This window comes from Meles meles, chromosome 13, assembly GCF_922984935.1.
Source record: "Meles meles chromosome 13, mMelMel3.1 paternal haplotype, whole genome shotgun sequence".
In the NCBI taxonomy this organism is placed as follows: domain Eukaryota; kingdom Metazoa; phylum Chordata; class Mammalia; order Carnivora; family Mustelidae; genus Meles; species Meles meles.
The window spans coordinates 23,717,332-23,734,111 of record NC_060078.1 but is presented as its reverse complement, the minus strand read 5'-3'; the positions used below and the strand labels follow the sequence as shown (position 1 = coordinate 23,734,111).

Below are 16,780 nucleotides of genomic sequence, written 5' to 3'. Positions count from 1 at the left end.
AAAACCCAGCTTCTAGTTTCGTTGATGTGTTCTACTGTATCTCTAGTTTCCTGACTGGTTTTAAATGTCACTTTTCTAAATACTTGTATATGTTACATACTAGAAACACACACATGTGTTTAATTCCAAATTTCATATTGATGGAAATATAAACTATCTTATAATGAACTATGTAATCAGTCAAATACTAATGATGACGATGATGATGATGATGATGATGATGATGATAATGATGATGATGATGAAGGAGGGGGAGGAAGTGGAGAGGGGAGGAAGATTGAGGGAGGAGGAGGAAGAGGAAAAGGCATTGCCATATCAGATACCAGCACATCTATAAAGTGATGGTAGTGAAAACAATATGGTATTCAGACAGGGACTGGCAAACAGATCAATGTGATCATTGATCAAAGATGAGACAACTTGAGCATTAATAAAAATAGTAATTAAAATAGATCAAAATGCAACAAATGCATGCTATTATATCAAAGTCTATATTAGTTTCCTATTCCTGCTATAGCAAATTACAAGCCACAAACTGAGTGGCTTGAAACAGCACAGATCTATCTTACAATTATGGATGTCAGAAGTTCTCAACTTAACATGTTGACAGGGTTGCATTCATCCTAGAGGCTCTAGAGGAGGGTCTGTTTCCTTGCTTCATCCATTCCCCTAGAGGCCACCTTAATTCCTTTGCTCCTGGTTTCTTCCTCCATTTTTAAAGTTAGTAATAGCATCTTTAAATTTTTCTCCCTGTCTCTGACTCTGACTCTCCTTTCTCCCTTTTTCTTTTATAAGAAATCTTATGATTACATTGAGCTCACTTAGATAATCCAGGATAATTTCCCCAATTCAAATCCTTTAATTTAGTCACATCTGCAAAGCTCCTTTTGCCATGTAAGGCTACATATGCAGAGGTTTCAGGAATTAGTATCCAAGCATCTTGAGGTGATTGGGGGGAATCATGCAGTCTACCAGTCAATTTTGGAGGATACTAAAAATCCAACTTACTGTTTTAAAAACTATTGAAGAAAGGAGAAGAATCTAGCACTTATCCTGTCTTTTCTATATGAACTGTACCTCAACTTAATCAAATAATTAAAGAGTGGAAGTTTCTATTCATAGAAGTATCCAGCTCATAAATAAAAAAAAAGAATAATGAAGTAGAATATCATCATTTTTAACCCTTAATGAAATAATAGATTTAAGTAATGATGATCAGTGGTTGCTAACATCACCAAAAAGAAAACTAAACCTTGTTTGCCTCTTAGTATAATTGTACATAGCCACCTGTAAATTCTTCTTTCTAAGCATTTGAACTTTAATTTAGTCAGTCTTCCAACATTTAACTACCCATTTACTAGAAATATGGAAGATAGAGAATGTTAAGAATAGCACAAGAACACAATTGGTAAACTAGGCTCTGGAAAATTCTATGGGAAAGAAGATGTGGACTTTTCAACAAATTATAAGGAAATAAAAAAATACAAATAGTGAACCTATAAATTTAAAATGACATAAGAATCTAATTGCAATATGGATATTTTATTTGGGTGCTACTTCAAAGAAACATACAAACAAACACATAGATATATAAAACACAAATACAGAGAAGTTATAAGATAATTTTGAATATTAACTGCATATGTGATGATTTTAAAGAGTTACCTTAAGTTCATTATATTTTAGAATCACATATTAAAATACTTAACCATTGTGGCCACAAGATCATAACTGTTGAAGATAGGTAATGGATATATGAGGGTTAATATCCTATTCCTTTAATTTTGTATTTGATTGAAACGTTCCACAATAAAAATTCTTTAAAAAAATTACTTGGTAAAGTACCACAATAATCATGGCACTTTTTGATTACACTGAGTTTACAGGCCAATTCGGAATGACATGATGTCTTCATCAATTGAGTGTTCTCAACTGGGAACATGTTTTACTTTCTATTTACTCAGAATCAAAACCAATTAACTTTACTAAAACTACTTAATTTTTTTGTATTATCCTTGCATGTTTTTGTTAGGGTCATTTCTTAAAATGTTATGGTTTTCATTATTATCATTGTGATCCCGTTTTATTTCTATTAGCTGTTACTAATGTATAAGAAAATATTATTTTCTTAAAGATGGATTCATATCATACCATCCACAAATAATAAAAGCTTTGTGTCTTGTTTTAATATTTTTCTTTTTATTCTACTTTGACTTCTTTTTTGTTTTATTACATTGGCTAGGAACTAAAAAGCAATGTTGGTAATAATTATCAGCTTTGTCTTATTCCTTATGGTATTTTAATGTTGTCATTAAGATGGTTTTAGAGAGTTTCTTGTGTTGGTATATTCTCAGTTAAAAATTATATATTACTGATTAACTGAAGTTTTTTTAAAGTGAAAATGGGTGTCTAATTTTATCAAATACTTTACCATATCTATTGAGATGGTCACTTGATTTTTCTCCTCTAAAGCTGATAATGTACTGAATTGCATTAATAGATATCCCACTGTTAAACCACCCTTTCACATATGGAATAAATCCTATCTGAACATCCAATCTTCTACTACATTTCACTTCCTAATATTTTTTTATTTTTATTTATTTTATTTTATTTATTTTATTTTTTTATAAACATGTAATATATTTTTAGCCCCAGTGGTACAGGTCTGTGAATCGCCAGATTTACACACTTCACAGCACTCACCATAGCACATACCCTCCCCAATGTCCATAACCCCACCACCTAATATTTTATTTAAGATTGCTATTATCATACCTGAGATTGACCATAACTTTGTGTCATTCTTTTTTATTTTTGATTATAATTTTTTTTCCATTTTATTTATTTTTTCAGCGTAACAGTATTTATTGTTTTTTTTATTATAATTTATTGTCAACCATAGAATAAGTTGAAAGCATTCTTAGAATTATACTAACTTGAAAGAACGAGTTGAAAGCTCCCTAATTCCTTCTATCCTCTGTCATAATTTTTATATAAAAGAGAATTATCCACTTTTGAAATGTTGGTGAAATTAATCTGTAAAATCTTATAAGGCTGGAGCCATTTTTACATTTGGATTTTTCAATGTCTTATGTAATTATCATTCTATTAAGATTTTCTACATCCCCTCAAGTAAATATTGGTAATTCACAGTTCTAAGTTTTTTTTTTTTCTAGATTTCAACATTATACCTGATACTTTATTAAAAGTTTTCAAATCTTATTTTAAATTCCCAAGATTTCTATTAGTTCCTTTTTTAAGAATACAATAAACTTTCAAACTTTCTTGAGAATCTTAATCAGACTTAAAGTCTCCTACCATTTGCTCTATCAACTCTGTTCCTTAGCTATTCTTGATTTATTAATAGAGTTTAATGTCTATCTATGATTTTATTTTCCTCAACTGTTTGGTGATTTTGGGCTACCAGCTTATCTTTACATTAGATGGTCTTGGTTCACTTGCTTGGAGATGTTTGTTTGCTAAAGTTTTTTGCCAGAGACTATAGGAGAGGGGAAATACTTGTGGCAATTTTATGTGCCAGTACCTTACACTGAAGGTATAGTCATCATTTCTCCTGGAAACTTCAGAACTGCTCTCCTCTTTGGTGTCAACGTCCATACTAGTTTCTTTAGTTTGGACGCAAATACTATGGAGTCCCTGTGCTCTGCACAAGCAGCAGAGGGTAAAGGAGATGAACAGTGCAGTTACTCTGAAAGCAGTCCCCTACGTGCTTTTTTCCTTCTAAAGCTTTCTCTCATTTCCGTATCAGTGAGGGATGCTTACAGAAACGTCATTAACTCCGTAGCATCTTCTTTGCATGTATTAGTTGTGGTTTCATCTAAACAGCAATCCATAGTTTTACATGTTATAAAATCTTTTATCCATAACATTATGGATTTTGGATTTTTTGACCTCATGGATTTTTGGATGGGAGAGTCATACATGTCTGCTTAGTTCACTCTTTTGATAAAGTCACTCTTCCCTTTTGCAAAGGCTCTTTCTGTTTCCTTTGGGGAGCTATTCATCCTCTGACACTCATTCAGTATGGCTGCTTGGGTCTTCTAGTAGCATGACTCCACTCCTCTGGCCATGATGGTTAATTGAGAGTGGACACATGGCACAAGCATAGCCAATAATGTCAACAATATAAGAAGGAATGTTCCTTTCTCCTGGAGTTGCTAAACTGGAGCTGCCTCTGCCATATCTCCCACCAGTTGGAGGAAAGACTCTGTGCAGTAGAGGGCAATGAGACCCAAACAAAGGAGACAAACCATAAATGACTCTTAATCTCACAAAACAAACTGGGGGTTGCTGGGGGGAGGTGGGATTGGGAGAGGGGGAGCGGGCTATGGACATTGGGGAGGGGAGGCGAACCATAAGAGACTATGGACTCTGAAAAACAACCTGAGGGTTTTGAAGGGTCAGGGGTGGGAGGTTGGGGCAACCTGAGGGTTTTGAAGGGTCAGGGGTGGGAGGTTGGGGGAACAGGTGGTGGGTAATGGGGAGGGCACGTTTTGCATGGAGCACTGGGTGTTGTGCAAAAAGAATGAATACTGTTACACTGAAAAAATAAATAAAATGGGAAAAAAAAGAATCAGAGAAAAGTGATGAAAAAGGTTTAAGAGAGATGAGAATTGAGGTATATGCATGCATATACACATTCACATGTTCACATTGTTTGACTACTTATCAGTCACATGACTGATCAGTTAACCTTAATCCAGCTCATTTTCTATTTAACACTTTGTGATCAAGTAATTTATTCATTCCTTTTTTTTTTTAATTGTATGAACAATTTTGAGTGGGATTTCTTTCTTGGTGCCGAAAGTACACTGCCTAACTCATTCACAACCTTTAGATTTTCTCTTAGGATTTTACTTGTTCTTAGAAACTTCTATAAACCTATAAAGGTTAGATGTTCCTCTTTGTCTTCTATTTGTTCCCATAGGATCATAACATTTGGGTTCTATACTATAATTAATTATTTAATCACCTTTCTCCTCTCATTAGACAGCCAACTCCTTGAGGACAAGAATTATTGCTTATCATTGTGTGTTCCTGGAAGTTAACAAAACCTACAGTGTAATAGGGACCTAGTAACATATGTTGAATGAATAAATAAATAATTTTATAGTTGTATCATCTCATATTAATAGATGCCGGGTGGTAGATACCTGACTAGAACCATGACTTTGGATATCTGCTATGAGGTTTTGATCATCGCCATTGCTAATATCTGACAGTGTTCTTTGTGTACAATTTTTAAATGTTTCATGTAGTTTTTAGGTAACAAAAGCAGAGAACATAACAGTTTCCACGTTTCTTGCTGGGTGGGGCCTTAGGCTAAAGAAAATACATATCCCCAACGGAGAATCTGATTCCCTTACAATTCTTGTGTCAGAGTATCTGGGTTAACTGCATTGTCAAAACTAGACTTGGAGAGCTCCTGGCTTACGGGACTAGAAGGGAGTCCTCATCTTTTTATTTAGTTAGTTTCCATCCTTTTTGTTTGTTTATTTATATTTAAATTTTAGTGAACAAACAGTGCAAATTGGTTTCAGAAGTAGAAATCAGTGACTCATCTCTTTAAATAGTGAGTGAATCTCATATCCTGCATCCTCTCAGGAGGCCCCAACTATGGGAATTTGCTGCTTCCATTCTGTCATTATCCTAGCTCAATCAGATTGTTTACTGCCTTTCAACATATATCATCTGTGAACCACCAAATGAACTACAAAACATGCCACTTATAGAACTGTATCTATTAGAAATGTTTCTAGATTATGAAGCATCTCAAGTCAAGGATTATGATTTTACTGAAAATGTGCTTCAGTGATCTAAGCATAACATGAAATTTCTTGGAAAAGGTGAGTAGACACAGCCAGAAATGATCACTAAATTCCAAAACAAAAAGATGATTCTTTTAAGCTAAAACCCAAGAGAAGTATGAATATAGTTTACTCATGTTCTTTTCATGATGGAAATTAATATTTAGTAATTATTTTGAGAGGGGATTTATATGTTTTATTATAACCATCTATCAACAATTAAGAAAGAAACTAAATTTTGCTAAGTGTTCTTTAATTTGGACACTAGCCTGAGAGTTAAACTTGAAATATTTATGCAATTGTTGTGTGGACCTTATTTGGTCCCAGAGCACTGAAGTCAGCATGAATAATCACATTAGCGGGGCAGACCGCTGCCTCCTCTATGAAAGGTTGTTAATTAAAAAACATATTTGTACCAAGGGTTATCAGACACTTCTACAATGCCATTAAATATTATAGTATAGTATCTGCTTTGGTTAATCCTTTAAAGTACCATGAGTGGTCTAATACTTGAAGACCCAATATCCATTCACTAAAGATTTTTTTTATAGATCTGGTCAGCTTGGAGAAAATACAAAAGACAAAGGAATATAAAGGCACCAATCCCAGTCTACTTTCTCCATTTTATCTTTCCATAAGCATAAATGTCACCTAAATATATCCTTATAACAAAGAAGAAAAGCGTGATTGTGTAACTAACAAAGGGAAAAGGGAGTTCTTTATGAAATTTTTTCTTGATGTTTCTAAATATCTGCTTATGCTGCTGTTAAAACCATTATCATTTTCCCAAAGTTTTGCTGAATAGATGAGATAGGGTTGTATTCTGAACTGATCATTACTGCAACACTGCTGCACGAATGATGTAATTTTCCAATGGAAATGTTTTCAGTAAAACTCTGTCAAGTGACACATAATTTAAGATATAGTATGAGGAGGAGTGCCTGGGTGACTCAGTGGGTTAAAGACTCTGCCTTCAGTTCAGGTCATGATCCCAGGACCCTGGGATCGAGCCCGCGTTGGGCTCTTTGCTCAGCAGGGAGCCTGCTTCCCTTCCTCTCTCTGCCTGCCTCTCCCGCTACTTGTAATCTCTGTCTGTCAAATAAATAAATAAAATCTTTAAAAAAAGATACAGTATGAGGAGAACACAAAGAAGAATTTTTTAAAAAGATTTATTTATTTATTTATTTATTTGACAGAGGGATCACAAGTAGGCAGAGAGGCAGGCAGAGAGAGGGGAGAAGCAGGCTCCCTGCTGAGCAGCCAGCCAGATGCAAGGCTCTATCCCTCTATCCCTGAGATCATGACCTGAGCCGAAGGCAGAGGCTTAACCCACTGAGCGACCCAGTCGCCCCACAAAGAAGAAATTTTAAGGAAAGTCAAAGGCAAGAAGGGCTCCTTGTTTTCCTTCAATTCACTTAAAAGGCAAGCATTAGAAAAAGTACCTACATGGAGGATGAGTCACAGTGACTTAGGTGTTTATGAAATAAGCACTTTATAAACTTCAGAAAACAACACTCTGGCAGACAAAAAAGTTTGCACATTCCATCTGGTGCTTAATACCCAGAAAATTAAAAAGATCATGTAAATAAACCATATTCACTCTTTATTTGTGACCAGGGCCTCTCCTATATCTGGTACTTCTGGGCAACATTACCTTCTCCAGTAGTTGACAACAAAAGGAGCACTTTTTATGGCATCTTTAGCCTCCTTAAAATGTTTTCTTACTCAGGATTTATTTATAGCAATTATGAGTTTGTAATTAATATGTAAAGCTGTTCCAAGGTATCTTTAGGTAGATCATTTTTTGTAGAAATGCCATTGTACTCAATGTCACTGAATCACTTGCATAGTATTAACTGAGGGACCACTATAGTGCATTATACTTGACGCTTTGGTAGAAAAACAGTGCCTCATCCTTGCCTTCAAGGAAACTACAGTTGAATTGTGTTGACTATTTTAATCCACAAAAAAGAATTTTAAAAAGTGTGTAGCATAGTGCATCATTATGTGCTTATTGGTGTAGTAAGAGTACCCAGTATTCAGCAGAAAGAGATAAACTAAAATAAAATAATAGAATGTGATTAAAGACATTGTCTATATCCTTCCTTTGAGATGCGATGCAATTAAGGAAGATTTGCTTCACTGAGGAAGTGGGATTTGAATTAGACCTTAAAAAAATGAGTAGATTGGAAAAAAATGTGAAATTAGAAGAGATTTAACAATTAATTTATCTCACTTCCTTAAATTTTCTTTGTATGAAGACATATATAACCTATTCAATTTTGCTTTGTCAAATAATCCATAAATACATAAAGTATATGTGATTAACAATGCTTTTAATGCCCAAAGACAGCTTATTTTCTTAATCCAAAGCTCACTTTATGTAATTATTCTTTTTGCAAACTACTAGTTGGTTATATTAACACTTGAGTAATCTTGACAAGAAGTTGCTTTAAGCAGTTAAAGATCCAGATGCTGATCAGCATGCATTAAGTGATTCAGCTTAATTGGTTCCATCTAGATAAATTACTTACCTCAGTTCCTATCACAATTTCTTCCCTGGTAGAGTAGAATAGAAACTCATATAGCTTGTAGTGTTGAAATAAGCTGAAATACAAAATAAATGTGCAACTCTGATAAGCTTATATTAGGAAAGAAAACAAATACGTAAGAGTATTTATTAAAGGAAAGTTTGCTCATAATGATCAAATGAAAGACATTAAACACTAATATGGAGTTAGCTACACCTTATATTCCAAATGAATTGTCCAGAAATGGTGAGAAACTAATGATTTACTCTTTTGAGACATTGACAGTATAACACAGTACATAATATAAGATCAGTAAATTAATCTGTGATGTGTGGCTAGGTTTGGGATAAGGGAACAATTAGACTACATTTGACTTTACTTGGTTGACAATCAAATAATGCACTGCCCCTAAATAACATTAAATTTCACATTATTTTTCATGTTTTGCTTCCAACCAGAGTCAATTTCCTCTGGAATGAATGGCACTGAATTCTATAGTCTACTTCCATATCAATTACTTCTCATGTTCTCAAACTGTTTCAAGATTAAATTAATCTCTGATAACACCTGAAAATGATGGAACGTGAACTGAAATCCATTTATAAGGTGTCTGGTTTTCTTGTAGAATATTTGATCACAGGTCAAAGAGAGGAATTAATTTAAGAAAGATAATTCTTCAGTTTCTACCCAAAGATTAGGTGGTCAGTGTATAAGAACTGTGAAGAGCTAAAGGACAGGAGTCTTAAAAAAAGTTTTTCTAGTAAGTTTAAAGATTTCAGTGAAGTATTATTGAGAGTTAAAAATTTACTGAAAGGCTGATTTCTAATATCCTGTTTGTGATAATATTTGGATTTTTCTAATTCTCTTCCTGCTGGTTGGGAAAATTAATAGACTCATAATACAGCAAAATGCCCAAGAACAAAAAAATTGTCTTAGTGGTTTCTCTTTCACTCTGGTGCCTTTTGCTATTTAAGAAAATTGATTTTAATATAACTGAGAAATTAACATTTGCAAAATGTAGCTACAGAGCATGTATAATAATGGCTTCTCCTGAATGCTGTAATGGATCAAAGTTTCAATTCATTTGAAATCAATGAAGAAATCCTTAGGCAGCTGGGTCTCTCTGAGTTTTATCAGCAGTTGATTTCACTACTAACACAATCCATTAAAAAGTGATGGATATGCAGACTTCAGTCATGGGTTTTTTAATTTTTTTTGGGAAAAAAACCCCTTGTATATTCAAATTAGTCATCAACACTCAGAAAACTAAGCTTTTGACATTAGCTTGATTTGTTGGCTAGAAAATACATCAAGATAAGTGAAGTTTGATGATTCAATGAAGCAAAATAAATTCAAATTCTCCTTCTCTTACATTGCTTACCTAGAGAAAGCTTTAAGGTTAAAAATATTAGACTCGCAATAACTGATTTTGAGTAGAAAAATTGAAGCCTGTAGAGTATTTGGAAATAACTTGATTTCCTTTCAGTGAATTAGTGTAAAATTTTCCTTCCATCTCATGTTACACAAACAAGTTAATTCATAAATCTTCCTTCCTGCAATTTTATAATCTTTCAGCGTTATTCTCCTCATTGCATATAGGAATTAGATTGTCTCATGCCAAAAGGAAAATTCACTTCTTGCAATGAAAATAAAATTCATGACTTGGATGCAGTGGTCAAAGATACAAGTTGGGGCAAGGCCAGGACTAGCGTAAGACAGATGGGGGGAGTAGAACACCTACGAAGGAGGCACTTTTCAGGGCTAGGATAAGTTGCCTCCATTGCCTCGCTCTGGTCCCCATACTGGTTGAGGTTCTCTAACTTTATCAAGGCACTATTCGGTGACTTCCTATGGGAACAAAGTGACATGTCTGCTATGGGAATACATTTCCTCTCTTTTCCTTTAGAAGGAAGACTTCCAGCTGACTCAAACCCCTAGACTATTTTGTTAAACATCTTGTCTTAGTTCTAAATCAAAGGAAGAAATAAAATGGGTCAAGACATCTGGGCTCCGTGCCAGGAAGTAGGATACCCTGTTGTGCACAGAGGGGCAGTGTTGATTTTCTTATATTGAGAAACACCTGTGCACATTACCTTTACCTAATTCCCAATGAGTGGGTAGAATACACAATGACAGAAGTGTACTTGGACCACGTATATCTAAATGATGTCTTATATTGACAAGCTGCAGTAGCGTTTATATTTGTATATATTACATAAAACATATCAATGTATATATTACATGAGTAGGTTGGTCAGTACTTACAATAACATTAGAGAAGAATTTTGGTATTAGTTTTTTTCAAATCGCAGACACATGATGGAATATACAATTTAGATTCTATTAACAGTATCAAATAAAATTTCAATTTTATTGCCAGTTAAGTTTCATGTGCTATAGGTCATGTTCTAAAAACTACTCTCTCTAAGTTGATGAGAGTTTCACTGGTTGAGTAAATTTAATATCAGATTAAATTGAAACATGCTTATACTTTCAATAATTGAGTTAGCTTCATATTTACAAAACTTCTTGTAGTCATTAAAATGAAAAATATTATATGGTTTAACTGCCATTAAATTTATATTTGTGGACCTATGAGTCATTCTAAATAGGAATTGTAGAAAATGACATTTGTCTTTACACAACTTCAGTATCGATTCTAGATAATCATAATAACTGATATTTTATTTTTTTGTAACAGATGCATTTAAAATGTACACTTCTTTAAATCACAATATGAAGATTTAATGGCATCAAAAATAGTTCTGATTTACTTTACATGACTATCTCTCAAATACTACTTTTTGTTGTTGCTTTTAGAAATGAGGCTAGAAATTTTTGGTAAGTAAAGTTATCCTGGTAAGCATTTAATTGTGACTAACACTGACATCCTTTCCTAACTTAACCATTTTCTGAAATGAAATGTCAAGAAATTGACTGATGAGTGTTTGTCCAGAAAGACAAGACGGAAGAGAAAGGAGGTGCCATCTTTCACTATCTAGAAGGTATCATTAGGACATCTGCATGGGTTTATCTGTTATGGTTAACTATCAGTCCCATTGCCCATTATAAACCTCCGGGATTTAGAGCTCAGATGTAATAATGTGTTCTTCAAAGAGAGACCTCGTGGTCTCAAATAGATAAAGAAGAGAAAGAAGGATGCTATATAAATGTGCAGAGAATTCCCCTCACCTACTGATTCTGTTGGGCAGAAAGACCTCGGAGAACAGATTCTCCAGTTCTGAATTTCCACTCCCTTCCTTCCTCCCACACAAGGACCTTGCTTTACTCTAATTGCTATGAAGAGTATGTAGCTTTTAGTGAGAGACATATATTAGGAGGTATATGTTTTATGCTAAGAAATCAGGTTATATCAGGTGTTATTATATAAAAAATATATTATATCATATATTATTATTAATTCATGCCAGAAATCAGCATATAAGAATTATCAAGGTAAACATATTAATATTTAAAAAGCTTCCAGACAACAGCCAGGATCTTTGCCAAGCAACTGATGAGCATGTCTAGGACATCATGCAGCAAGATTTATTTTGGAATTTTTAAAATTTAAAATTGGAAAACAGTGCAGTATATAGTAATGGAGGAAAAGAGATATTCTGTAGAAGCTTTTAGTTAGGCAAAAGAAAGATTTTACCAACTCTTATTTAAATATTTGTAAACTCTAAAAATGTCCCTTGGGAGAGATGCGTGCCTCTAATGTGGTCCTTGGGACAGATTATATAAAAAGATTTCTTAGTTCACCAATGAAGAATCACTGTAATAAAAATACTTTCCCTCCATTCACCATCATTTTCTAAGCATAAAGAAAAACTTGATGAATTTAATAGGTCAATACTACAAAATATTTCAGGGCACATAATAAACCTAAGGAAATTTGCACATAAATCTCTTTAATTTCTAATACAAAACATCTAAAATAAATGTTTAAATGGAAATGAATGTTATTCTAAAATGTGAAATTTTGATGCCAAGGCCAACTACTACTAAAATATAGTCTATTGTAATTAAGTCTGATTAATCTAAAAGAATAATTTTGTTAATAAAGTGATATTAATTAGAGATTCAGAGAAAAAAAGAAATTTTTGGATAATCTATTATCATTTCAGTTGAAATTATACTCATCAAACACAAACGTTTTTTTTAAGAATGGAAGGCTAGCCAAAATCTCAATGTCCTGAACTTTACTTGCTGGATGAAAGATTTTACTATTATCTCATTATTGGCTGGGTTAATTACAGCATAAATTCTGTAAATATCTAAAAACTGAATTTTTATTTAATAGACATTTTGTAAAAGATAATGAAATGAAAAAATACATGCTACTGAAAGAAAAATGCATACCTGATTTTTAAGTAATCGATGACAGCATTGGCTTGTTTTATATTAAAGACATTCCATTCCTCATTTTTCTGTGAATGCGATGGTCCTGTTTCAGCCATAACTTCTCCAAGCCATTTTATGCTGTCTTCCAAAGACATATGCAGTGCTAAAATAAGATCCAGGGAAGTCCTAAGCATTATTTTGATAGATGTTTTGGGAAAAAAATAATCCAAGATGTCCTTAGTGTGTAAATACTTACTTTTTCAATATTTGTGTGGAAAAACATTCAATAGCAATGTTTTTTTAATGATAGATTAATAATTACATTTTGTGTGAAAGAATAGCAGCTGATACACCCAACAATATAATGCAACACAATTGTCTAAAGACTTTGTTTCCATTTTAAGATGCAAAGATAATTTAAAATCTACCCAAAAATTACTTTAAAATAGAAAATATGCTTTTTAATGATCTTAGAATAAGAGTATATATGGAAATGAAACAAAAGTTGTTTGGATTAGCTGGTGAGGAAGACCTACATAGTAGGTTCAGTTACTGTAGACAGGAGAGCTGATCAGAACTGAAAATGTAAATGAACAGAGTCAACCAACACTTGGCTTTGACTGATTGTTAACATGTGGGAATTTGGGACTGAAGATTTTCAATAGATGCCAGAAATATGTATTTTTATGTAAAACATCAAGATATTTTTTTCTTTTCCAAGCTACAGACTTATAACTTATGTAAGCTGTTTCTCAAATGTATGCCTGGTGGTAGTGGTGAGAGCCAGATGACAGCGCCGAGTGACGCTGACGCTGACACCACTTTGCCACCATTACCAAAAATAAACAAGTCAGTGATTGTGGGCTCTTCTCTTGCAACTAAAAACAAACAAAAAAGCAAAAGTATCTTGTATGGCATGTGTCCAGTTGAAAAAAAAAGGAGATAAATGTCAGAAACTTTAGACTTAACATTTATAGTGTCTATGATACAAATAGGAACTTCCATCTTCTTTTCCTGTTTAGTTATGCTCATTTTTACTTGTGGCAGGCAAAATACTATGACATCACGCACACACACACACTGACAAGTGACGAGTGTAGACGTAAAACTGAAGAGTCTGGAGGTGGAGAACTGAAAGTCTCTAGCAAAGGCGAGTTTGGACCAGCTTCCTGGGGGAGGTGTCAGCTGGGGGCTTGGAGGAAGGCTCCAGGGAACACTGAGCTGTTCCATGTAAGCTCCTCCCTCTGGGTCAGTCCCAACCAAACCTCTATGTCTCTCAGGAAACCCGTGCGGTTAGCACTTCTGGCTAACTGAGTGAATTTTTCAGGGCAGCAAGAGGGGATAATGCACAGGATTTATGAGAACATAAGCTGATTGCTGGACATAGCCACTTCCGGTTACACAGCTACCCTTTCACTTTGGGATGTGTTATGACCCCAGATTACCGATATAATGATAGTAAAGCAATTAAAAATTTTAGAAAGACACCATAATCACTAACTTGCAATTTGTTTCATCTAGATTCCTATTTGTAGGAATTAGAATGAAACAAACTAAGTTAACAATTAAAAACTGGTTTAATGAATGGCAATTCATCCCTCTCTCATAGCCTCCCTCCAGATCATCCTTTATATATGTCAGATACACAAATTATTGCTGGATAACTGAGCTTTCCTATATCATTCTAAGGGGACCTCAATTATTATTGTACACTTTTTTCCCTATGATATGCTTCTTTTGAAACTTTCTTGAGATAAATTCAGAAATGAAATATCTACTGGATAAAAGCAATTCAAAAATGAATGGATTAAAAATCTGAATCATTTTATTACTAAAATGGTATTAATTAAAGATGCAGAGGAAAAAGAAATTCTTAGATAATTGATTATAATTCCAGATGTAATTATACTTATCAAGCACAAAAATACATTTATATGATGATTTCCTTATGTTGAAATATAATTGACACTTTAAAACTGTTTTTCTATGTCTAGTGTCTTTCTATATATAATGGCTTTAAAAATTAGGAAAGTTATCATTACACGTATCTAACTGAAATATTTGCTCTTTTAAAAACCTTTACATTTAGTGATGTGATTAAAATGTGAAAGATTAAACCATTTAAATAGTAAGTTCTGTTAGAAATAAAATTTATCTTCAAGAATTTACGGTAATGAAAGAGGATGCTAGTCATAATTAGCTGGAAGACTTAAGATGGTTCCTTGTAACTGCTAACTACCCCTAACTTACCAGCTAGGTGAGCTGAGTTTCATTTTCTATATCTATAAATGTAGAATAAGACCAATTTTCAAAATTATAGTGCTCTTGTGGGGATCAAATAAGACATGCATGCCAAATACTTAGGAAACTGAAATGCTATGTACACTAGTGTATTACGTATGTATAGTGTTTTCTAGAATTAGCATAAAGTTGGCAACATTTGATATAGTAGTAGGAAGGGTGAGTTTCTCACTCACAGCGGCTGATGCTTGTGACTTCAAGGAGTTATTTAATCTTTCTAAATCTCATTTACTTTTTAAAAAATTTTTTAAGTGGAGAGAATAACAGAACTATTTCAAGGTTGTGTGTGAATTAAATGAGACAGAATTTGGAAAGCAAATGCATGATAACTGGTGCAAGTTAAACCTACCCAAATGTTACCTATTATTATCATTCTTAATTAGGGGGAAACAGTTCAATTTCATAGAACTAAAAAGTATCCTATGGTTATTTGCTAATATTCGTGTTATATACAATGGAATAAATCTAAGCCTATGGACCTGGACAGAGGTCAAATAATCTAATACTTTGACAGCTTTGTTCTTGGTCAGGCTCTGGAAAAACTAAACCCAAAAATGCACACTGGTTTGTTGTTAGTTAGTTTAAAGATTTATTTATATATTGGGGCGCCTGGGTGGCTCAGTAGGTTAAAGCCTCTGCCTTGGCTCAGGTCATGATCCCAGGGTGCTGGGATCGAGCCCCGCATGGGGCTCTATGCTCAGCAGGGAGCCTGCTTCCTCCTCTCTTCCTCTATGCCTGCCTCTCTGCCTACTTGTGATCTCTGTCTGTCAAATAAATAAATAAAATCTTTTTAAAAAAGATTTATTTATATATTTATTTGAGAGAGATGGATTGAGAGAGAGAACAGGAGCAGAAGGGGCAGAGGAAAATAGAAAGAGAATCTTCAAGCAGACTTCATGCTGAGCGCGGAGCCGGACTTGGGGCTTGATCTCAGGATAATGAGATCAGGACCTAAGTGGAAACCAAGAGTCGGTTGCTCAAACGACTATGCCACACAGGCTCCCTAAAATGTGTATTAGTGAGAGAACTGTATATATCCCATGTTGCATAATCTTTTAACTTGATTCACTATGATTCCAGGTGGGTTGTCTGCAGTATGCCTTGTAGCACAAGCTTGAGACAAGGAACAGATCAGAAACTGAATCAGTAGAAAATGCAGTTCCCTCACTGGAGTTTTATTAATGGGCAACCATGCTACAACTAACAGCCCCAACTATGTTCTCTGTAGCTTTTTCTATTAAAATGTTGCTGGATGGGAATGTTCACTGTGGGCTCAGTACTCTACCACCTTTTAGTTTAAGTATAAACAGACTTTTCCTCTTTCTCTGGCATGCTTGGCTAAAATTATATTCTTTCCTCATGATAGTTATAACCTTGTTAGTTTTAAAAGTTTGAGAGGATTTTTTTTTTCCTTCACAAAGGAAAAACTAGATCCCTGACTTTTTTTTCCTGTTTGAGTTTTATATGTGCACTTTCACTCTCTCCTAGTTTATGAGTAAATGGATGGATCCTGCTCAAGTTTTTAAAATTCATTTTTGAACTGATATCAACAATATAAAATTTCACCTAAAAGAAATATTTTGAGCCAGTTGTAAGTTATGGAAAAATTTAAAATGGAAATATCTTGTCAAATTTGGAATGTGAGATTCATGAAAATGTTTTACTTCTCTTTATTCTGTTTCTAGTTTGTGAACACTCAGTTTAAAGTTTGCAAACCATAGGACTGTTCACATCATATACTCTTTTTTACAATTTAATTTTTGCATGGGT

The 16,780-nt window shown here is 33.8% G+C and overlaps 1 protein-coding gene across 2 annotated transcripts in view; it reads right to left on the bottom strand.

The window, feature by feature from the left end:
* Positions 1 to 16,780, bottom strand: part of CABCOCO1 (ciliary associated calcium binding coiled-coil 1) — a 128,019-nt gene that overhangs the window by 86,931 nt on the left and 24,308 nt on the right. Inside the window, exons 4-6 of one of the 2 annotated variants that reach the window (XM_046026246.1) lie at positions 12,728 to 12,872; positions 8,366 to 8,438; positions 7,971 to 7,999 (exon numbers count right to left, since the gene is read on the bottom strand). In XM_046026246.1, coding sequence (XP_045882202.1) covers positions 7,994 to 7,999; positions 8,366 to 8,438; positions 12,728 to 12,872 — 224 coding nt within the window. In that variant the 3' untranslated portion in view covers positions 7,971 to 7,993. Of the gene's footprint in view, positions 1 to 7,970; positions 8,000 to 8,365; positions 8,439 to 12,727; positions 12,873 to 16,780 lie in introns of those variants that run through there. The other variant, XM_046026247.1, reaches the window with a different exon arrangement.